Source organism: Piliocolobus tephrosceles, chromosome 1 (assembly GCF_002776525.5).
Source record: "Piliocolobus tephrosceles isolate RC106 chromosome 1, ASM277652v3, whole genome shotgun sequence".
Taxonomy (NCBI): Eukaryota; Metazoa; Chordata; class Mammalia; order Primates; family Cercopithecidae; genus Piliocolobus; species Piliocolobus tephrosceles.
In genome coordinates this window covers 64,182,636-64,208,413 of record NC_045434.1, presented here as the reverse complement: position 1 = coordinate 64,208,413, position 25,778 = coordinate 64,182,636, and the positions used below count along the sequence as shown (strand labels likewise).

At 36.0% G+C, this 25,778-nt stretch overlaps 1 protein-coding gene across 8 annotated transcripts in view; it reads right to left on the bottom strand.

Moving 5' to 3' along the window:
• CD55 (CD55 molecule (Cromer blood group)) overlaps positions 1 to 25,778 on the bottom strand; it is a 62,046-nt gene that overhangs the window by 14,015 nt on the left and 22,253 nt on the right. For 3 of the 8 annotated variants that reach the window (XR_002725341.2, XR_002725342.2, XM_023187034.2), the window contains one exon: positions 9,993 to 10,125. The exons of 1 other annotated variant lie outside the window; for it this stretch is intronic. Coding sequence is in view for 4 of the 7 variants with exons in the window: in XM_023187037.1 (XP_023042805.1) it covers positions 10,105 to 10,125; positions 13,514 to 13,578 (86 nt within the window). In the remaining 3 variants the exon portion in view is untranslated. Of the gene's footprint in view, positions 1 to 2,663; positions 2,850 to 9,171; positions 10,126 to 13,513; positions 13,579 to 25,778 lie in introns of those variants that run through there. 4 more of the 8 variants (XM_023187038.1, XM_023187041.1, XM_023187037.1 and 1 more) reach the window with 3 other exon arrangements.

Genomic DNA, 25,778 nt, shown 5'->3' with positions numbered 1-25,778 from the left:
GCTTTCATTACTGAGTACAGTGAAAGATGTAGGTTTTTGAAGATGCCTTTACTTAGATTAAGAGAAATTTTTCTTTTATTCTTCGTTTGCTGATAGATTTTTAAAATCACAAATTAGTGTTGAACTTTATAAACAGCTTTTCCTTCATTTATTGAAATGATTATATGGTTTTCCTTCTTTATTCTAATATGGTGAATTATATTGATTAATACTTCCTCATATTTTGATTCAGATTATGATTTTTGGCAACAATACCACAGAAATGACAGAGTTCTTTTCAATAAATTATCAAACCAACCTTTCACTCCCCAGATAAACCTCATTCCATCATGATGTATAATATTCTTTTACATGTACTAATTTGCCTTGTTAAAATTTTAAGTATATTTTTGTCTATATTCATAAGGGATATTTGTCTGTAGTTTTCTTACATCTTTGGCCTCATGAAATGAGTTTGGAAGTATTCTCTATTTTCTCAGAGTTTGTGTATAATTGGTTTTATTTCTTCCTCAAATGCTAGAGTTTACAAGGGAAGCCATTTAGGCATGAACTTTTCTTTTTGGAAAGATTTTTAATTAAAAATGCAATTTTTTGAATTAATAGGGCAATTCAAGTTTTATATTGCATATTGGGTTAGTCTTGGTAATGTGTGTCTTTCAATGAATTTGTTCATTTCATTCAGTTTATTGAATTTATTGGCATAAAGTTGCTTGCCATATTCTTATATTCTTCTTTCAATGATTATTCTCTGCAGTGAGTGACGTATTCTGTTGCATTATTAAAAGTTCATGGGTGGCAATTTCTGTCTTATCTCTTTAATATTTATCAATCTAAATGGAAGTTTACCAATTTTATTTTTTTGAAGACCCAGCTTTAGATTTCACTGATTTTCACTATTATTTTTGTTTTCTATTTTAATTTTTACACTTACCTTTACTATTTCATTTCTTAATTTTTAAAATTAATTTTTATTTCCCTTCTTCTACTTGATTTTCATTCCTTTCCACTCTGGAAGAGGTATTTTGTAGGATGATGGTCAAGTTGTCTTTTTTCTGATACTTCCTCATATTTTGATTCAGATGATGATTTTTGGCAACAATACCACAGAAATGACAGAGTTCTTTTCAATGTATCCTATCAGGAGGAACCAGGTGTTATCTGTCCCATTACCAGGGATGTTAATTTTGATCACTTTTCTAAAATAGTGTGTGTCGGGCTTTTCTTCTGCCAAGTTATTATTTGCAATTAAGTATTTTGTGGAGCAAAAAATTGAAGACTATATAATTATTTCTCATCAGACTTTTACTGATTTAGCATTCATTGATTCTTGCCTGAAATAATTATTACTGTACTGTGATGGTTGCCAAATGCTGACTTTCTAATTGCATCATTTTTTCTACATGTAGGTAATTGGAATCTTGCTATAAAAAAGGTGACTTTCTTGTCTTTATTTATTCAATTATACTAGTATGGACACAAATTCTGTTTTTTTTTTTTTTTTTTTTTGAGACAGAGTCTTGCTTTGTTGCCCAGGCTGGAGTGCAGTGGCGCGATCTCGGCTCACTGCAAGCTCCGCCTCCCGGGTTCACGCCATTCTCCTGCCTCAGCCTCCGAGTAGCTGGGACTATAGACGCGCACCACCACGCCCAGCTAATTTTTTGTATTTTTAGTAGAGACGGGGTTTCACCATTAGCCAGGATGGTCTCGATCTCCTGACCTCGTGATACGCCCGCCTCGGCCTCCCAAAGTGCTGGGATTACAGGCGTGGAGCCACCGCGCCCGGCCTCAAATTCTTATTTTATTCTGTGTGCTATGATCCATTGTCATCATTATTTATTTATTTGCTGTAATTGTTTCAGATTTGGTCAGTAGGAGCTTGTTCACGTTGGCTTCTGAATCCATTTGACATGTCACTATAATTTTTTCAGCACTTAATTTGTGATACCCACAAGATGTTCCAGGTTCATCTTTTACTTTCCCTATCCTAGCCTGGAGATCAGCCATTTCTCCCAGGAGCCGTTATTTTTTTTTTTTTAACTGGAGAAAGATATTTAGAAATCTGGATCTGAATATCCGAGTGCAAAAATTAGCCAAGTGGAGTGGTGCGTGCCTGTAATCTCAGCTACTCCAAAGGCTGAGGCAGGAGAATTGTTTGAACTTAGGAAGCGGAGGTTGCAGTGAGCCAAGATCACACCACCACACTCCTGCCTGGGTGACAGAGTAAGACTGTCTCAAAAAAAAAGAAATCTGGATCTGCAGTCTCACTGTTTGTAAGCTTTTCCAAGAAGACAGATTATATATGTTTTATATATTATAAATATATGCAATAGATTATATATAACATATATAATAAATACATATAGCATATATATACATAACATAATGTACTTATAAGTATATAATTTATATATTACATATATTTATATAATGTATAACAGATTATAAAAATGTCTTTTTATAAGATGTAAATATATATTACATTAATATATAATATGTAACATTATATATAACATATATACTATATATTAATATAGTGAAATATTTTTAATATAATGTATATATATGTGTATACACCCACACAGTCACAACATACACACACATTTATATATATACACACACGTATATACGCACACATGCAAATACATATGTATATACACACACAGATGTTGTGATAGCTAATTTTATGTATCAACTTGACTGGGCTAAGTGACAGGCCCATGGCTGGTAGAACATTATTTCTGGGTGTGAAGGTGTTTCCAGAAGAGATGAGCACTTAAGTCAGTGGATTGAGTAAAGAAGACCAGCCCTCACAGTGTGGGTGAGCATCGTTCAGTCCATTGAGGGCTCATCTGAATAGAACAAAAAAGTAGAGGAAGGACGGATTCTTACTTTCTCTTCTTGAGCTGGAACATCCATCTTCTACTGCCCTCAGACATCAGAGCTCCTGGTTCTCAATCCTTTGAACTCCAGGACTTGCATCTGCACACCAGAAGCCCCTGGTCCTTGGGCCTTAAGCCCTAGATTGGGAGTTACATCATTGACTCCCCCAGTTCTCAAGACTTCAATCTCAGAATTACACCACCTGCTTTCCTGGGATTCCAGCTTGAAGATGGCATATTATGGGACTTCTAGGTCTCCATAATTGCATGAGCCAATTCCCATGAATCTCTTCATATATCTATATATCCCTTATTGGTTCTGTTTCTCTGGAGAACCTAATAGAGATATGCACACTCATGTGTGTGTGTGTATACATGTTTCTCTGTGTATCAGTTATGTGCAAAATCATGAGTTTATACTGATAACTCAAATTACAAATACCACAGTCTCCATGCTAGTGTTCCCTTATTTGTAATTCCCTTCAACAGTGAGAAACCTGACTCATTATTTGCAATATATTTGCTTATCTACCCCATCTAAGAATGTACATAGTGTTAAAACTGCTAACCCATACTACTATGAAGAACAAACCCACTAGACAAAATCCAACATTTGTTCATATTCTTGTCTTTAGCCTTTTGTTTGTATAATCAAAATACTGTGTTCCGAGGTTAATTCAATTCTACCTCACAGCTCCCTCTTAATTGTGGTCAAGTTATTCACTTGAAATACAGTAAGGGGCAGGGTGTGGTGGCTCACGCCTGTCAACCCAACACTTTGGGAGGCCGAACACTTGAGGTCAGGAATTCGAGACCAGCCTGGCCAACATGGCAAAACCCCATCTCTACTAAAAATACTAAAATTAGCTGGGCATGGTGGCACACGCCTGTAATCCCAGCTACTTGGGAGGCTAAGGCAGGAGAATCGCTTGAGCCCGCGAGGTGAAGGCTGCAGTGAACCTAGATGGGGGTTGCACCACTGCACTCCAGCCTGGATGACAGAGTGAGACTCCATCTCAAAAAAAAAATATATATATATATATATATATATATAAATATATAAAAATATATAAATATATATTAAAATATATATAAATATATGTATACATAAATATATATTATATATAAAATAAGGTTCCTTTTTTGTGTTTGTATTGTGTTGAATTTTTTTCTCTGTTTTCATTGCTTATATTTACTTGGCTTTTTAATATGTGAGACAAGGATTCTAAAATTTGTGAGACAAAACAAAAATTAGAAGGAATTCCCATCTTCCCCATTGTTTCCACCCATGCCTTGTATATAACTATCTCATTGTTTCTAGTTTATCCTTCCTATGTTTCTTTTTGTACAAACAAGGACATGCATTTTTTATTTCTTCTTTTTCACATGAGAAGTAGCATACCAAAGTCTTCTGTACTTACTTTTTTCACTTAATAATATCCTAGAAATACTTCATAATAGTTCAGAGATATTCCTTGTTCTTTTTCACAGCTACATAGTATTCCACTGTTTGGATATAACATAGTTTATTCAGCAAGTCATTTAGATGGTTTCCAGTCTTTTGCAATGACAAACAATGTTCTGGTGAATAATCTTGTACCTGTGTATTTTTGTATTTTTGGAGGTATAGCTTCAGAGTTCATTTTTAGACATGAGATTGGTGGATCAAAGGGTAAATGTGTATGCATTTGTTTTAGATATTGAAAAATTCCCATATAAAATGGCCGTATCAGTTTGCATTCCCACCAATAATATATAAAAGCATCTGATTTTCCACAGCTACACCAATAGGAAGTGTGGTCATACAAAAACCACACTCTCAACATAACTAGAAAACAAAGCACCACCTTCAAATTGCCTGTAAGAAAACAAACAAAACAAAAACGACCTAGGAGTCCTTCACACTGCTCCTAGAAGCCTCTGTGGTGAGCAAGGGTAGTCTGTGGAAAGACTTCATGAAAGAGAAAAAAGCTGAGCTAGCAGAGTCCTCAAATTGCTCCAAGACCACTGCCAGAAAGTAAGAGTCTGCCGTAAAAATGAAAATGCTGAAAAGGTGTCCTTGTAGACCAGAGCACTAACTACAAGCACACCTTCAGGAAAGGGGCATAAACATAATGTGATCTGAGTTGATAGCTTTTGAAAGATACAGTTTCTAAAAGAGGAAAAGGGCAAAAAGGAAGGGAAGCCATCCTTTGGTGATAGAATGGTAGAAAAAAAGGAAATAAAATAAGAAGTTGTGGAGTGTTTTGATACAAAACAAAAATTGGAAAGAATGCAGCTCTCTCTCCCCTCCACAGCTTCCATTATAGGTCAGCCTCTGAGGTCACAGCAAGTTGGAGTGTGCTACAGAGTGGTTCTGGATGAACAAACAGAAAACATCCATCACAGTAGGAGACTTATAAATAGGAAGAAAGTGGAGAGTTGATTAACATACTGGGGTAACTAAACTAGAAAGCTGAATAGATTATAATGAGCAAGAAAATATGCCTGAATTAGTGATTTAAGAAGGCTCCATGGAGATGAGTGACTGAGGTACAGTGAAAGACGTCATTAGAAATCAAAAGGTCAATAAAACCAGAGGCACGGATGTTATAAGGAGTCATCCTTGTCAATGTGAAATAATTATGGATAATACCAGATTGTAGGATGGTTGGGAGACAGTGAGCCAGGTTCCAAATCCCTCAACAGACAGGGGTGGGTGACCAGAAAGTAAAGGGATTGCAATAACAAGGAGTGGAAGAGGATCAAACAGTGGGTTTGAATGTGCAGACAAATCTCCAGTAGGCAAAAATATCTCATTGCACTTTTGTTCCAGATAGTACCAGGCATAGAGGTGAAGTTGGTGCACTATTTTATTCATCATTGCTATTTGCAGACCAATCCTCCTTCCTTTCCATAAAACCCTTTCCTTTGAGTTACATGTCATCAGAATATAGCACCTGCTGTCTTCTTGTTCGCAATCATCTTCAGATGTACAAGCCACTCCTCATTTCTTGAAGATTTTAGCCCCTGACTCAGCATGCCTCTCTAACATGAATCCCCATGCTTTTTGGTGATTTCAGTATCAATTAAGATGTTCCATGGCCTCCTCTGCACCAATACTTTTGTTCACCATTTTATTTCAACTTCTCACAACCACAGTTCTGTCTAAACTCTTGCATCACCAAAATCTAGAAGGCTTCAGTGTTAGCTTAGATAATGTCGACCACAATAACGTAACACACCAATCCCCAAAATGTTGGAACTCAAAACATAACAGAAGTTTATTTCTTCTCCACGTGAAATCTAAAGTGGGTGTTGCTGATCAGCAGACAGCTCTACTCAAAGCAACGACTCAAGCTCCTTCCTTTCTGTGGTTCTGTCATCTTTAGCATGTGACTTACTAGGTTACTAGAGTCACTTTCATCAACTCAGTGTACGGAAAGAGGCAAGGAGGATCGCATATGCAATGTTTTAGGGCCAAACCTAGAAATGCTACACATCTGTGATCATGTTGCTTTGGCCAGAACTCAGTCCTTCTACACTTAACTGCAAGGGTGCCAGGAAATGTGTCTAACTTTGTGCCCAAAATGAAGGGGAAGTATATTTGTAGACAGTTTTGTCCTCTGGTTGCCGATTCTGTTTTACCTTCAATTGAGGCATTCTTATTTCTCACTACTACATATTACCATTCTAGTTCACCCTAAATAGTACCCCAAGTCTAACAATGACATGACCCCATTAAGGCCTACAAAATATTGATCCTGTTACTCTTTGTTTCTTACCACTCATATGTCTTCACTTCCCTTCTCACATAGCTTAAATTCTATGGTCCATCATTTTAATCACTCCCTTGTGCACATGCTCAACTCACGTCATCAAATTCACCTGGGAACACCCAATCATGATTAAATCCAAGCAACTGGTTTTTTCTGAAACCATCTCTAGAAAGCTAAATATGACTGCAGAAAAACTCAGAACCAAGCTTGATGATTGCTCTCTAAATTCATGAGCACTCACCTCAACTGGGTCTTTAGCATGGCCTGTTCATTGACTAAATGTTTCTAGTCCTTTCCTTCTCTGCCTGTCTTCAAACATAACACCTCCTCACGTGTCATCATTTTCATGATGACCTTGATGTATATGTCCCTGAGAAAACAGAAGAAATGTGAAATCAATTTCCAAAAGCTGCCACCATGGGCATCTCCAATCCACCTGCAAACAGTTCCTTCCTGGTATCTATAGAAGCCCTGCATGCTTCCACCTAAGGCAATCTCTCCACCTGTGCACCAAAAAGAGCTAAAACTTACCGAGCACTTCCTACATGACTGGCACCATTTTAAGCTCTATGTGTATTAACTTAATTCTCATTGCAAATCCTATGAGGCTGGTACTGATTGTAGGCCCACTTTACACATAGATAACTAAGGTACACTGACAAGGAATATCCCTTGAGTCCTGCAGCTGATAAATGCCAGGGCTCCGATTTGTCTCCAGAATCCATGCTTTTCACCAAGGAGAATTATAAGGAAAACATTTGACATTTTAGTGAATTACCCTACAGAGTGAATGGACAGCTACTCTTTTTAAAGAGTTGTGTGTGGGGGTTGAGATGGAAGACATGACAGTGAGGAACAAGGAAAACACCTCCACCACCTCTTAACAATGAGTCATATGCATGAAAATAAACCAGCCACCACTGGAATAGGCTGCAAAGGAAGCAGTACCTTCAGGGAATGGGCTGTTTTTAGTTTCAGGAAGGAGGAAGAAAACACTCAGGACGGGTGGGAGGAAAATGAGGCATTTGCACATTGGACATTAACCAAAGCAAACAGGGTTAGGGTGTGACAAGACAAAAACTATTCATGTTCAAGTGTTCCCAGAAATGTGACAGTGATATTGGGCTAAATATTATAAAACTCAAATTTCTACGGTGAGCAGGAGTATAAAACTCAAATTTCTACGGTGAGCAGGTATAACTTGCTGTAACAAATACATCAGTCTCAACAGGAAAAGCAATACAACCTTTGCAAAGTAAAATCTCATAGAAGACGTTATCCTGAACAAAAATAAAACCGTTCAACCTCATAACTACAGGATACACAGTAAACAGAAATCCTACAAGAAAACAGCTTTACCCTTAGCAAGCCTATTGTTTATATTTTCTTCAAGGTAAATGACTGTTAAATAGCATTTCTGCTTTTACCCTTATCCAAAGATAGCAAGTTCTTGCTATTATAAACCTATTTTATGCTCATTGATTCTAATTTGATTGAGCAGAATAAAAAGTCTAGAGCTTATAATTTTCACATCTACACAGAACACATGACATAGTCTAGCCCTTGCTCTAAGCCTTTCCTACTTCAACCATCCTGCCATTATAATCTCATCTATTATTGCTTTCTCAATCAGCTTCCTGCCTTGAATGTCTCCCTCCCTGCCACTCAGTTACTTAACAAACAGCTTAAGCACCCATCATATTTGGGGCTGTAACACTTATAACTTTATCTTCTTTCTCTCAATAAGCATATATTTTGGTCTTCCTGTGGCAAACTATAAGGAACTTGAGGGCAGACACTTGTATTTATCTTGGTAAGCTCACATTTAGCATAAGGCAACTTGCACATAGTAGGCACTCAGCTTTTTTTCTGAATAGCTGAGCCAGTGTTACTGCTATCCCTGGAAGCACTGGGTTATTACAGAATAGGCAGAGCAGGCCCTCATATTTAACAAATGAATGAATGGATAGGTGGATAAGTGCCTATTCTTAGAACTTCTAGGAAAGTTCAAAGAATTTCCTAATATCAGAAACTATTAGGAAATTAATGATAGTACTGCTAGTTGTGATAACTGTGGTTAAGGAGGAAAAAAAGTTTTATTTTGAGAAATACACATTAAAGTCTTTACAGTGAAATTCCATGAACATAGGAAATTTAAAGTACTTCAACAACAAAACAGATGAAGCAAAATGACAAAATAAACATTGCCATAATAAATCTAGTTATATTCTATATAACTAGTACATCTTAGTCTAGTCTAATACCTATAATGTAATTGGCAAGATGACAAGAATATGGTGAAAACCTAGAAATTAATCAGATTGTCTTCAGGTAAATCAGAAACAAGTAATATAGGCACTCTAACAGGAAAGGATATGACATGCTTGAGAAAGTACAATATAATTTTAAAGTAACTGAAAATTATTCACACTAGGACAACCAAGAGACAGCATTCTGAACTGCTTGTAGGAGGCAGGTAGGGAATTTCTTATTCAGAAATAAAGTAGTCATGTTTAAGAATAAATTTCAAATACTACCAAAAAATGGGATCACTCATTTATTTCTATTTAGGGAAAATAAATTTTTCTTCACATATCTTCAGCTTTTCTTGTTTTACATGTAAAATCAGTATGTTCACTGTCATAAATAAATATAAATAAATATTACAAAAGAATAAGATATACAAATTTGACTATGGACATCTCACTTCAGAAATAACACATAATCTTTTCTTATGTGAATACTGTAGTATCTCTGGATACTTTTAAAGACATTAAGTCAAAGAAGACATCTTTCACAGGCTTTTTCCAAACTGTATTTGTGCAACAAAGGAAGACTCAGTCTTTCATTCTATATTCCTCCCTTGTCACCATCAACACCCCTGGCTCACTAGCATGTTTTACCTTTAAAATATTTTGCCAACCTGAAGGAAAAATGAAAATGCCTTACAGTCAAACATTACTTTATAATGTGGTTCATCTCTCTTCAGCAATTTTGCTTAAAAGAGACTGAATTGGGTTTTCATTTGCTTTTGATATCCAAATGTTTTTCATTTTTTATTTCTTTTATAAGTAGAAATAACATTACAGATCTTGTGGGAAAAAAAAATCCCTTTTCTTCTCTTTTCCTCGTGTTCCCATTCTAAATATGAACAAATCTCTATGCTTTCTTACACTTTTAGGAAAGGAATCACTCTCAATTCTGCAAGTTGTTCTATTTTCAAGAGGTAGAGGTGTGCTGAGAATGTGATTCTTGGACTGCCTTTTTTGTCCTTTGTTGACATTCCTAACACACCTTAAAGACAATGAAAGCATCCTAAATGAAAAGCACAATTGCATTTATTGTATCCAATATGCAGATAAGTCTAAGAAACTAGAAACAGTCTGTATACTTGTGTGTATTTTCTTCTTAACTCTTCTTTGGCTAAGTCAGCCAGCCCATGGTTACTAGCGTCCCAAGCAAACCTGTCAACGTGAAATACGTGTACCCTGAAAATTAAAAAAAAAAAAAAAAAAAAAAAAGTTAAAATCAAAATGATTTTATTTACTAGTGATAAACATTAATTTTTGGTTACTATATGATAAATCGCCAAAAAGAATCAGTTAATTTGGGGTGCAAAACAAAAAAAATAATGGTAATAGAATATGGACAAGATTTTACAGGTGGGGTTTATCAGCTACAGCAACAACTAAAATATGACATGGAGTTTTTAGTTTCTTGAGATGAAGAGTGGCTAAGCTAGAATGAATTAGGGTACTCTCAGATGAAAAGTCAATGAATTCCTAAGTGTGGGAGATGTTAAAAAAAATAAAAATAAAAATCCCTGAATACTACTACATGTGGAAGAGAAGATTAAGAGATGAAGACACTCAGTTTTACAGATACATTTACACAAAGTTATTTTTGTGTGATAATTTTGTATAAAGATATGAGATGTCTTTTAAGATCTATAAACATGACCTATAAAAGGATATCTTAGCACATATTATAATTTTTCTTAAACATTGAAAACTCTAAAAGCCACCAAGCAAAAGGAGAAATACAAGGTAGGTCAACCATCTCATGATGCAAATTATCATAATGAAGGCATTCTCTTTAAGTCCTAATATATCATCCCTTTCCCCCCAAATATTTGTGGCATTATACATCTAATCATTACAATAAACTGACTTCAAAACATAGGATGAGATAATAAGCATACTGCTACCAAGTCCAAAACTGACAACGTGTCACAGTAATGATTCGATGCGCTAGTCATTCATTCAACAAAGAAAAAACCAACTCTAACGCCAGTATTGACTCAAGCCTCTATTATCCTTTAAAAGTCATGAAGAAACCCCTAGCCAAGGGTATTAATGGATATTTTACAAGATACAGAAATGTGATGTTATTAAATCATATATACCTTTTATAATTTACCAGAAAGTCTTATTTCTGAGGGACCATCAGTCACACTTAAATGGTCAAACACAACATTGAGTACTTTGATGCTCTCATGTGCATTATAAGAGCTGAATAGCAGAGAAGAAAAAAACTATTGAATTGAATTATATAACTGTCATTTCCATCAAAAAAACAAAGTCAGGCATCTGCTTACACTTCCATCCCTAAACTAAAATTTATCATATAGACCTAACTCTTCTAAAAGAAATAAATCAATCCTGACAGGCAAACGTGAAGAATCATTAAATGAAAGCACATTATCACTTGCACATTAACTATATCCTATCTTGATTAAGATCAAATATTTAATTAAATCAGCATGAAATCAGGAGGCTAGCCAAACATATGTAAAGCTAGTTTTTACCCTCAACAGTTTATGCTTCCAAAATAAGGCAAGTGGAATATTTTTTATGTGCACATAAAAAAGACAGATTTTTCTTAGGAGTTTGCAAGAGTTTCCCTCTAATTCAGAAAATAAGCAATTAAGTTCACTGCAAACCCCCAAAATACAATTCAAAACAAATACACTAGTCTCCTTATCTGTGGTTTCAGTTACCCCCAGTCAACTGCAATCTGAAAATAGGTGAGTACAATACAATAAGATATTCTGAAAGAGACAGAGAGAGAGACCCCATTCACATAACTTTTGCTACAATAAATTGTTCTAATTGATTGTTAGTGTTAATCTCTTACTGTGCCTCATTTATAAATTAAACTTTATCTCATAGGTATGTACATATGGGAAAAAAACACAGCACATACAGAGTTAGGCACTATCTGTGGTTTCAGGCATTCACTGGGGGGTCTTGAAACACCCTGCCCCCAACCAAGGATAAGCAGAAGTTACTGTATTCCTTCCTTCTATGTTCCTTAATAGGACATACTAGTATCACAGCCAATCACCTTACCAAAGTATGTAAAGAAACTGATGAAAGCCAAGAGACAGCATCTGGTAAACTTACCACATCCTGCTGTCCTGCCCTACCCAGTCTCCACTCCCACTGATTCAGAGAGCCTCAAAGCAGGAGCTTTGGTAAACTGATAATACTCTATACATTGATACTTTATAACTTGATAAATTGATAACAGTATTTCAAAAGAAGAGTTGGAACAAATACAAGAAAGTACATAAGATCGGTGGTTTAATTTTTTTTCAGAGTAGCTTTGCTTATGCTTCCATACCAACTCACTTTAGATGACTTAGAACTAACTGTGAGTTTTTGTTAGGTTCTAAATCACATTCCTAAAACATTTCTGATATATCTGGAGAAAAAGTTATGTCTTACTATATTTGCTATCATGATAGCTAGAATATTTTGTTGATATTAAACAAATGCCTGTAAAAATTATTAATCACTCCCCTGGACCTAATGGTCAAGTATTTTTCCAAAAGACTGACTCATTTAGTGAGTCAAAGAATATTTACATACTTTAATAGGCTTAAGTAATATTGTTAATTTAAGTAGAAAAATTGTAGAGGGTAAAAAGGAGATAGGTCACATCATCCAAAGAATTAAAACAGACAATTTAAGAACAGCATTAAATTATAGTTCTCTTATTAATGGGAAAAATGGACAGGCATTAGGGAAGCTTAGAAATAACTCAAGTTTGTATAAATTCCACAAGTAGTTTTCTGAACAGTTAAAACTACAAAACAGAAGAGGGTCAATTTAAATCATTCTTTGCTACAGGACACATCAGAGCCAATGGTGACATTTATACTTAACATTATGTATATTCAATGCAGATTAGATATTTCAAATAATACTGATGTGTGTGTGTGTGTTGTTGTTGTTTTAATATCTGAGTGCTTACTATGTGCCAAGCAATGTTCTAAGTACTTGACAGGTGGCAACTCATTTGATCCTTACTATAATCACATGAGGTAGGTACTATATTTCCCCCATTTTACAAATAAGTAAACTGAGGCATAGAGAGGTTAAATTGCTCACAGTCAAATAACTCCCAGATGGCAGATCCAGGATTCAAACTGAGCCGTCAGGCTCCAGGGTCTGCTCTCTTAACCACTGCGCTGTTTTGAGCTGGACTGGCATCTATTATTTAACTGAGAAAAAGCCCTAATCACAGGCAATTTCACAGTATGTTAGAGTTTGATTTTTCCTAGACTTCTTTGCTTCTGTGCAACACTTAGATACTACCATAAATTATACTGAGTGGAAAAAAAAATCAGTGGATCGATAGATCACAAAATGAGACTTCAAGTCACTTTGCTTTGAAATGTGCCTTTGAATATATTGAGGAAAAACAGACATGAAGTCTGTTAATCCAGGATAGTAATTACAGACAAAAATGAATACGGAGACATGCCAAAATTTAAATAAAGCTAAGAGAGTCATCTACTGATACAGTACCAAATTTTACTGGAAATAAACTAGGAATAAATGTTAAAAAATCATCAGAATTTCTGCTCACCCTGATTTTCCATACTCCAATGACTAGAATTAGGGTACCAGTTAATATAGTACCAGCAAGAAATCCTTGAAGGGGAAAAGATATGGTAACACAGTTAATAGAAACATGAACAAGTAAAATTACATTATAGTTTTACAATGACAAACATACTGGTTATGAAGTGAGTTAAAAAATAGGAGATATTAATTGCATTTTGTATATGACTTCCTTATGTCACACATTTTTGACAAATGCATGTTTTATTTGTCCTGTTTTCTTTGAAAGAAAAAAGAAGAAATGTATTTAGAGTATCACAATGCTCAAATAAAATTTTTTGACAGGTTTGAGAGGCTTCTAAAGTGTTTCAACCCAATCATGCTCGATTTTCGTTGAGCATTCAAATATGGTAACAGAATTATGTTATTTCAGAGCTAGAATATCTTAGAGCTCACTTTCATTTTTTAGACGATTAAACTGAGTCTCAGAAAGAAGGAACATTAACATAAGTGGTTAACGGGAAGGACATTTACCTAGTTTATAGTAGATATAACAGATATGTAGACATTTCTCCATCACAGGAAATATGCCTGTACTATTATCATCTGAGATTAGAGGGCAAACTATATTTACTTTGCCTACAGAATATGCTTTTTAGTGTTCAGCCTATTGTAGATTAAATTTCATTTCAAAAATTTATATTCACTTTTAAGATCCAAAGCACTATTTTGAGCTGAACAACAGCAAATAATTGGTCAAATTAGTTGGTCAATATCAAATCACTTTCATAGCTTACACAATCTGTCTTCTCAAATGTACCCATTTGCCCTTTTCTCTCACCATCCTTGTTCTCCCTTTCCTCACCAGCACCCCCCTACCCCCACCACCATCAACCCTGTCCAGTGTCCTTGGACTCAACTCTGTTGGTCTGTACTACAAAGGAAGTGACAGATGACACTAGAATAGTAACTGAATCTAACGTGGCTAATGAGTGTGTTTGGCTCCAAATCAGCAAAATAGAGACACTGTACAATTGCACTGCCATATGGAAATTGTGATTTAAAAAACACCTATTTCTACCACAGGTAAGTTTTTATAGTATTTCACTTTACAAGTTTATTTAACTGATCCCCTAGGATTGTATCATTAACTTAGAAAGACTATCCATGAAATAAATCACAGCTTCTAAAAAATTTTGGGTTTCCCCCTTCCTGTCACCAGTTCCCACTAATTCCATCATTTTCAATATCTTATTTTTTATTTGAATGCTAAATCAAGATAGAAGATTCAGAGTGATCTAGAACATCCACATGACAGAATGAAAAGGCTATTCCCAGAACAATGATCAACACATATACATAGTTCTAGAAGAAAGTGTAGACGCTGATAGTTTAAAAGAAAACCAGGGCAAAACACAGAAATATGAAAAACAAAATTCTACGTATCTTCTTAGTAAATTAATAAGAGCATATGATCTCCCAAATTAGAAACAAAACTTTCAGGCTCAAAGGCAACTGTTTATGATCTCAAAATTCACTTGGTATCTACAGAAAACCAAAGGTGAATCAACATTAAGATTTATGCAACTTGGGATAAATGAAAGTATGAAATAATGAATGAAATAATAATTATGATTCCAATGTTCCTAAGATTAAACTGAAGAGCTCTTAGGTAGGAAAATAACATGATGTTAGAAAAAGGTTTTCTCCCCTACAAAAGGAGTATTTTAGTAAGGTTCTCCATCATGTAGAACTGTATCTCTGTAGTGTTGAAAACATTGCAAAGCAGTTTGCCACCTATTATCTCATTTGATCACCTCTCCTTATTAACACAGTGCATGGCAAACAGTAGAACAGTAGAAAGTGTTTAACAAATATGTATTAAATTGCACTTAATATCTTGTTTCCAGTTAAGAAAACAGACCAAGAAAGAATAAATCAGTTTACTGCCAGAGAAAAACTTACTTCTAGCCCCAGATTCAGGCCCTAATTTTAACTGTTTGTAACATTTTCCATAAAATACCTGATATTCATCAAACAAAATTTACATTAGACAGATACTACATTAATATATAGGGTATCATCTTCACTGCCAAAAAACTCAAGTTAGAATTCCACCTACCTACCTACAAGAACTGCAGTTACCTAGAGGATGCACATCATCTTTTTTGAAGAAATGTGGGATGACCTAGACACTTCAAAAGGTCTAACTTGCAGAGCTAACAAAGTGGAAATGCAATCCATGTGCTATGAAAAAGCAAAGTTGTGGAAAGGTTTTGTTCTTGCTTATATCATACTTAACGTAACAGAATACAGGGTCTATGGACAAGTGAAGTCACCCTGGGAAGAGATTTTCGTACATGATTTGAAAAACAGTATGCTTGAGTAATCTTAAATTTTCCATTTTGTAAATGCAGTTTCAATTCTGCTTCCTCAGAGAGACATCCACAGGACCCTTTAAATGTTTTGCCATCATCGCTGGATTTTCTGTACCTCTGTATTTCTTCAATTTTTTTAATAAGGGAAATTCACATACTTCCTTTTCCAGGCTAAACATATCACAGAAAGATTATATGATTATATTATCTGACTTAAAACTGAATAACAGACAGATAACTGATGTTACTTTATAATGGGACTTAAGTTTGTCATGTATAGGGGCATGTAATAAGACATAAAGACCCCTGTAACCACATCTTATTAATTTCAAATACCTACTTAAGCATCAAGACTCTTGAAAGTACATTTAGATTTGGGCTGGTCTGTAATATAAGCCATATTCAAGTTTAAAGGATAAATAAGTACACACTTGTTAGGCGATACAGAAAAAATATTTTCTATATTTCATTGAGTATTTCCTGACTTCTTATTTATTATTCTTTAAATTGATCTGTTAGTCCCCATGAAGGACTTATGAATGTCTCAGTATAGGACTTTGGCAACAGAGGGGAATAAAGCAATACTGTAGGGAATCAGGGCACCTTAACTGTCCAATTTGCATTGTATAGTCTCTTGGTCTGTCACTAGGATGAGCATCTTTCTATCTTTTAAAGTACCTGGGAAGATCATCTGAGCCTGAGAAACAGAGGTTGCAGTGAGCTGAGATTGCACCACTGCACGCCAGCCTGGGTGACAGAGTGAGACCCTGTCCCCTCTCAAAATAAACAAACAAACAAACAAACAAACAAACCTGGTAATAGAGAAACTAGTCATCTGCCTCTATTTACTGCCTACTAGCTCTGTGAAGGGCAAGTTACAAATCTTGCAAAATTACAGTTCTCTTAGCTGAAAATGGGATATAAATGCTACACTATAAGATTGTTGTGAGAAGAATATGAAATAATACATTAAAAAAATATCAGTACAGTACTTGCCACAGAGAAAACATGTAAATATTACCTGAATAAAAGACTGTTTTACTCTTTGGTGTGGCCAGAGGGAGTGATAAAATTATCAGAAATCCAGCTTAGGAATATAATAGTGATTGCATGCAGTGACTTCCTTAAGCTAGTATTTATTCAACTTTTAGGATTGTGCTTGGAGTTTTCATATCCACTAACCACATTAAGCTTCAAATACTTCACACAGGAATCACAATCTCTATCTCTTAAATGAGGAAATTGAGCCTCAGAGAGATTAAGTTAATCACTTGGGTTGAATAATTACTAAGTGAAAAAAACAGGATTCAAACCAACGTCCGACTGGTTTGACTCCAGAGGTTATTTCTTCTATATGATTTTGTCTTTTAAAAAAATAAAAACAAAACCAACAGAAAGCAAGCATTCTCAATGGGGGTGACACCTGATGAAAGTAAAAAAAAAAAAATTCCTTTTTTAAGTATAGAGTGCAGATATATATGTGATACATAAACTGATTTACAGTATATGTGTGTGGACGATGATCAAGAAAAAAAAGTCTAAAAAGGTCTTTGGTGAGAAGAGAGCAAGAATTAACGCCCCTCCGACACACAAAAAAATTGGGAAACACTTATACAGAGCCAATGGAAGAACAGATTTAAAATTCACAACACACGCTTCATTTACAAGGCAAATTGGAAAGTTCTGTAACATTAGTCGGTCTTTCTTCCTTAGCAGAACAGGAAAAAAAAATCAAATACTTCAAAATTCAAAGATCATCTGTATCATTTTACTTATATTGCAGTGTAATTGATGAAACAATTTTCTTGCAGTAGAGTTAATTTATCTTTAAAGAAGAGTAACCTCATTCACGGAATAAATTTAATGAATATAATTTTCAGGTTTATGTCCTACAAATATGAAATCACACCCAAAAATGTTGCCATATGTCCAATTTAAGAAGGAAGGACTTCCTCTTTATTTTTTAACAGAAGCTGGAATTCCAACTAACACTAAGGAAAGTTTTCTAGAAAATCAAAGGGTACAATACTTAAAGAATTTCAGGAAAAAAAAAGGCATTTCAAACCTTCATTGAGTGCCATTGAGCAGGTGAGAAAAAACTCGTGTTAAACTCATCACTTTTGGGATCATTAAATCATCAGACTTTCATTTGAAACACTTTTATTTCTATTTAAAACAAAGTGAATTCCAACAGTTGGAATCTTTCAAGATAAATCTTTTAGCTTAGAAGTTCATTCAAAATATAAAATAACCACAATAAATAATAATGGTAGTAATGATAATGTTTTTATTACTCTTTTCAGATCCAACACTGGATCATCCAGATTCATAAATAAGTTCTTAAAGACCGATAAAGAGATGGAAATAACCACACAGTATAGTGGGAGACTTCAACACCCCACTGACAATATTAGACACATAATCAAAGCAAAAAACTAACAAAGATATTCATGACCTAAACTTGACACTTGACCAAATGGACTTAACAGACATCTACAAAACATTACACTTAACAACAACAGGATATACGTTCTTCTCATCTGCATATAGCACGTACTGTAAGATTGACCACATGCTCAGCCATAAAGCAATTTTGAACAAATTAAAAAACCAAAATCATACTAACCACACTCTTAGGCCACAGCATGATAAAAATATAAATCAATACCAAGAAGATCTCTTAAAACTATACAATTACATGGAAATTAAACAACCTACTCCTGAATGACTTTTGGTATTCTGAAAATTAAGGCAGAAATCAAGAAATTCTTTGAAACTATTGAAAACAAAGATACAACATGCCAGAGTCTCTGGGACACAGCCAGAACAACGTTAAGAGGAAAGTTTATAGTGTTAAACACCTACATTAAAATGTTAGAAAAATCTCAAATTAACAAAGTAACAGCACCTCTAGAGGATCTAGAAATAACAAGAGGAAACAAACCCAAAAGCTAGCAGAAGAAAAAAAAATAACCAAAATCAGAGCTGAACTGAATAAAACTGAGATGCAAAAATGAATACAAGAGATCAACAAAACCAAAAGCCGGTTTTCTGAAAGAATAAATAAGATTGACAGCTAGCTAGACTAATAAAGAGAGAGAAAATCCAAATAAACACAATCTCAAATGACAAAGGGGATATTACTGCCAATCCTACAGAAATACAAAACACCTTCAGAGACTATTTTGAACACCTCTATGTACACAAACTAGAATATGTAAAAGAAATCGTAAATTCTTGGAAAAATACAACCTCTTAAGATTGAACCAGGAAGAAATTAAATACCTGAGCAGACCAATAACAAGTTCTTAAATTGAATCAGTAATTTTAAAAACCTACCAACCAGAAAGAGCCCTGTACCAGATGGATTCACAGCCAAATTCCACCAGACATACAAACAAGAGCCAGTACCAATCATACTGAAACTATGCCAAAAATCAAGGAAGAGGGACACCTCATTTTATAAGGCTGGCATCACTCCGATACCAAAATCTGGCAAAGAGACATGACAAAAAAGAAAACTTCAGGCCAACATCCCTGATGAAAGTAAATGCAAAAATTCTCAACAAAATACTAGCAAAAAGAATCCAGCAGCACATCAAATACCTAACGTACCACAATCAAGTAGGCTTTATTCCTGGGATGCAAGGTTGGCTCAACACATGCAAATCAATATATGTGATTCATCACATAAACAGAATTACAAACAAAAAACCACGTGATCATCTCAATTGTTGCCAAAAACACTTTTGACAAAATTCAACATCCCTTCATGTTAAAAGTCATCAACAAACTAGGCATCAAAGGAACATACCACAAAATAATAAGAGCCATCTATGAAAAACCCACAGCCAACGTCATACTGAATGAGCAAAAGCTGGAAGCATTCACCTTGAAAACCAGAACAAGACAAGGATGTCCATTATTATCATTCCTATTCAACATGGTACTGGAAATCCTAGCCATAGCAATCAGGCAAGGGAAAGAAAAGGCATCCATATAGGAAGATAGGAAGTAAACTCTCTCTCTTCACAGATGATATGATTCTAAACCTAGAATACCCCAGAGTCTCTACCTAAAAGCTTTTAGAACTGTTAAATAACATCAGTAAAGCTTTGGGGTACAAAAATCAGAAGCATTTCTATACACCAACAATGTCAAGCTGACAGCCAAATCAAGAATGCAAACCTATTCACAATAACTACAAAAGGATAAAATACCTATGAATACAGCTAACCAGGGAGGTGAACGATCTCTATAAGAAATAGAAAACAAAGAAGACAGAGACAACATAAACAAACGGAAAAATATTCCATGCTCATGCATAGGAAGAAACAATATTTTTAAAAGGGCCATACTGCTGGGCATGGCGGTTCATGCCTGTAATCCCAGCACTTTGCAAGGTTGAGGCAAGTGGATCACTTGAGGTCAGGAGTTTGAGACCAGCTTGGTCAACATAGTGAAACCTCATTGCTACTAAAAATACAAAAATTAGCTGGGTGTGGTGGTGTGCACCTGTAATCATAGCTACTTGGGAGGCTGACGCAAGAGAATCGCTTGAACCCAGGAGACGGAGGTTGCAGTGAGCCAAGATCATGCCACTGCACTCCAGCCTGAGTGACAGAGTGAGACTCTGTCTCAAAAAAATTATAATAATAATAAAAAATTTTTAAAAAGGGCCACACTGCCCAAAGTAATTTATAGATCCAATGCTATTCCTGTCAAACTACCAATGATATCTTTCAGAGAACTAAAAAATATATATTTTAAAATTCATATGGAATTAAAAAAGAACCCAAATAGCCAAAGCAATCCTAAGTAAACAGAACAAAGCTGGAAGCATCACACTACCTGATTTCAAACTATATTATAAGGCTACAGTAACCAAAAGAGCATGGTACTGGTACAAAAATAGACACATAGACCAAAGGAAGAGGTTAGAAAACCCAGATATAAAGCCATACCCCTACAACCATCTGATCTTTGACAAAGTTGACAATAACAAGCAATGGGGAATGGATTTCCTATTCAATAAATGCTATAACTGGCTGGCCACGTGCAGAAGATTGAAAATGGACCCCTACCTTTCACCATATACAAAAATCAACTCAATATGGATTAAAGACTTAAACCTAAAATGTAAAAGTATAAAAACTCTAGGAGAAAACCTAGGAAATACCATTCTGATATAGGTGTTAGTAAATATTTCATGATGAGGTCTCCAAAAGTAATTGCAACAAAAACAAAAATTGACAAGTGGGACATAATTAAACTAAAGTGCTTCTGCATGGCAAAAAAAAAAAAAAAAAAAAAAATACATCAACAGAGAAAACAGAAAACCTACAGAAAAGGAGAAAACATTTGCAAACTATGCATCTAACAAAGTTCTAATATTCAAAATCTCTAAGGAACTTAAACAAATAAACAAACAAAAATCAAACCAACCCATTAAAAAATGGGCAAAGGACATAAACAGAGACTTCTCAAAAGAAGACATATGTAAGGCCAACAAGCATATGAAAAAAATGCTCAACATCACTAATCATTAGAGAAATGCAATCAAAACTACAATGAGATACCATCTCATAGCAGACAGAATGCCTATTATTAAAAAGTGAAAAAATAACAAATGTTGGTAAGGTTGTGGAAAAAAGAGAACATGTACACATTGCTGGTGGGAATGTAAATTAGTTTCAGCCTCTGTGGAAAGCAGTTTGGAGATTTTTCAAAGAACTCAGCACTACCATGTGACCTAGCAATCTCATTATTGGGTATATACCCAAATCAACATAAATCATTCTACCATAAAGACACATTCATGTGTATGTTCATCAGCACTTTTCACAATAACATAGAATCAACCTAGATGCAAATCAGTGATGGACTGGATAAAGAAAATGTGGTATATATACACCATGGAATATTACACAACCATAGAAAGGAATGAAATCATGTCCTTTGCAGTAATGTGGATGCAGCTGGAAACCATTATCCTAAGTGAATTAATGCAGGAACAGAAAACCAAATACTACATCTTCTCACCTATAAGTGGGAACCAAACACTGAGTACACATGGATGCAAAGAAGGGAACAACAGCCACCGGGGCTTATTTGAGAATGGAAGGTGGAAGGAGGGTGAGAATCACCAAACTACCTGTTGGGCACTAAGCTCACTACCTGGGTGATGAAATTACATGTACACTCAACCCCAATGACACACAATTTACCCATGTAACAAACCTTCACCTGTACCTCCCAAACCTAAAATAAAAGGTGGAAGAAAAAAATGTGTTTACCCATTTTCCCTTTGGTATCCACGAACACTACATGTTGATTGTTTTCCTAAGACAATATCAGGGGGAGTGGCTTCAAGATGTCTGACTAGATGCCTCTGGTCCTCTCCTCTTCCATGGAGAGAAACCTAAGTAGTGATTACATAATCACATTTTGAAGAGATCATCAAAGACAGAACACTAGAATTTAACAAACAAGTGACAGGATGCACCAAAGCAAGGAAGGAGACAGAAGCAAGGCAGCCTGTTTGGCTGAGATTGCCTGGGAGCCTGGAGAGACTCCCTAATGCAGGAAAAGAGTACATGAGAGAACCCCACCAGTCCACATTCCCTCTGAAGACTCCCACAATGGGTAAAATGGGACTCCCTACAGGAGTCCCTTGATTCTCATAGGCCCTAGATATAACATAGGAAGCTGCCTGGAGACAGTGTGATGGCATTACTCCAGAGAGTAAGTTCACACTGAGTACTACAAACCCCTGAGTCCTAAGCAGCCACAGCACAACACTATTTTGAGAGCCCAGTCCCTCCCAGACTGCATCTTGCTTTGGGGCCACTGTTGCCTGAGCCAAAGTAGGAGCCACTGGCAGCAACCTGGCACTCCCAATAGAGGAGCAGCCAGGCATTTTTTGATTCCTTGAGGATAAATTCCAATGCATGAAGCTATGGCTGCTGCTGGCTGCTTTGGGCTGAGGCATGAGCAAACTGCATGTGCCCCAGCCACCTTTCTGTGGCTGCTCCCAACTGAAAACAATTCTGCTCTCCCAAGTAGCTGGTCCACAGCACAGCCACACTGTCCTCACCTAAGCATTCCACCAGTGGCCGAGGAATACTCTACCCCGTCCTACCACAGCCAGCACTCACACGCACCACAGGGAGGCCTGAGGACAAGTCCCCCTGGCCCAGCCTCATTCTCTCAGTACCCAAGCCTGCCATCTAGGTGCCTAGATGCTCAGCCAGTACACCACCATTGGCAGCTGAGCACTCATCCTGGGGTCTGAAGTCAGGCCCACTCAACCTGCCACTAACATCACAGCTGGCAAGCCACCTGCAGACCTGGAAACTGACCCGCCCAATCACCGCAGCCACAGGCAACACTGGCACAGACTGCTTGTGTCCCACAGGGTTGTCCCACCACTACTACTGCCATCACCCATGCCCCCACTTGCTGCCAAGTAGCCTGAGAACCAGGTCACCTATCATTTCTGGCACCCAAGTGAGCCACCTGGAAACCCACCTAGAGACCCACCAATACCTGGCCTGATTGGGCTTGCTAACACTGGTGCCAGCAATATCATCCTGGGCCCAAGGACAGGCAAACTCAGCCCACCACTGCCAACACTTGGGTCTGAAGACTGGCCCACATGGCATCCTATTCCCTAGCAAATCTCCACTAGTAACTGCATCCTAAGGCACTGAGGAAATGACAGATACCACTGATGCTATTTACAGCTGAAGGTCATACAGAAACTACACTACTGCATGCACCCAGAATCAAAGCCAAAGTGCCCCACCTAACAGACACCATAAATACATCTTCAGGAAAAGTCCTCCCCTACAAAAGCAAATTCAAAAAATTAGAAACCACAAATATCGCATCAGATGCACATATATCAACTTCAGGAGGCAGGAAACATGAAAAACCAAGAAAATATGATACCACCAAAGGAATACAATAATTCTCCAGCAACAGATCCCAATCAAAAGTAAATTTACAAAATTCTGGGAAAAGAATTCAAAGTTGTGATATTAAAAAAGCTTAGGGAGGTGAGATACAAATTTTAAAATTTGTTTTAAAAAAATACAAAGAAATCAGAAAAACAATTCAGGATATTAATGAGATGTTTACCAAAAATTATACATATAAAAGAACCAAACAACTTCCGGAAATAAAGAATTGACTGATGAAATACATAATATACTTCATGAAATATTAAATACATAATATACTTGAAAGCATCAATAATAGGCTAGATCAAGCAGAAGAAAGAATCTCAGAACTTGAAGACAGGTCTTTTGAAATAACACAGTCAGATAAGAATAAGGAAAAAATAATTAAAAAATGTGCAAAGTTTACATGACATATGGGACACCCTAAAGTGCCCAACTATTCAAATTTTAGGAGTCTCAGAAGGTGAAGAGAAAATGAAAGGATTAGAAAATCTATTACTAAAACGACAGAGGAAAATTTCTCAAGTCTAACAAGAAATTTAGACATCCTGACACAGGAGGCTCAGAGATCAACAAGTAGATACAATTTTAAAAGGTCTTCTCTGGCCCAGCACGGTGGCTCATGCCTGTAATCCCAGCACTTTGGAGGCTGAGGCAGGCGGATCACCTGAGGTCAGGAGTTTGAGACCAGACTGGCTAACATGGTGAAACCCTGTCTCTATTAAAAATACAAAAATTAGCCAGGCATGGTAACACACACCTCTAATCCCAGCTACTACTCAGGAGGCTGAGGTGGGAGAATCGCTTGAACTTGGGAGGCAGAGGTTGCAGTGAGCTGAGATTGCGCCACTGTACTCCAGGCTGAGTGACAGAATGAGACTCTGTCTCAAAAGAAAAAAAAAAGAAAGAAAGAAAAAAAAAGGTTTTCTCCATGGCAAATTATAGTCAAACTGTCAAAAGTCAAAGACAAAGAGTTCTAAAAACAGCAAGGGAAAAGCATCTAGTCACCTATAAAGAAACCCCATCAGACTAACAATGGATTTCTCAGCAGAAACCTTACAGGCCAGGAGAGAACAGGATGATATACTCAAAGAGCTGAAAGAAAAAGACTACCAGCCAAGGATTAGGAAAGTTATCCTTCATAAATAAAGGAGCAACAATGTCTTTCCCAGACAAAAGAAAGCTGATGGAATCCATCACCATGAGATGGCTTACAAGAAATGCTTAAGGGAGTGCTATACCCAGAAGAGAAAGAATGATATCTACAATCATGAAAACACACAGAAATTTTAAAAACCCCTGTAGAACAAAAACACAAAGAAAAGACTAAAATGTTATGAAAGAAAAACTCTATATTACAATAAGAGAGAACAAAAAGAACAAAACATCCACAAATCAATTAATAAGATGATGGGAATAATCCCTCACATATCAATAACCCTGAATGTAAACAGATTAAACTTTCCTCTTAAAAAATGTATACTGGTTGAATGGATGCAAAACACAACCCAACTACGTTTCTTTCAAGAAATTCATCTCATCTGTGAAAACACATTGTGACTGAAAGTAAAGAGATGGAAAAAGATACTCCATGCTAACACAAACCAAAAACAAACAGGAGTAGCTGCACTTATATCAGATAAAACAGACTTTAGGAAAAAAAACAGTAAAAACAGACAAAGAAGGTCATTACATAATTGACAAAGAGATCAATTCAACAAGAGGATATAACAGTTCTAAACATGTATGCACCCAATCCTGGAGCACCCAAACATATTAAGCAAATATCGTCTGATCTAAAGGGATAGACTCCAATAAAATAATTGTGAAGAACTTCAACATCCCACCGTCAGCATTAGCTCATCTGGACAAATAATTAACAAAGAAACATTGAATTTAAATTGCACATTAGACCAAATGGACCTAACAGACACTAACAGAAGAGTTC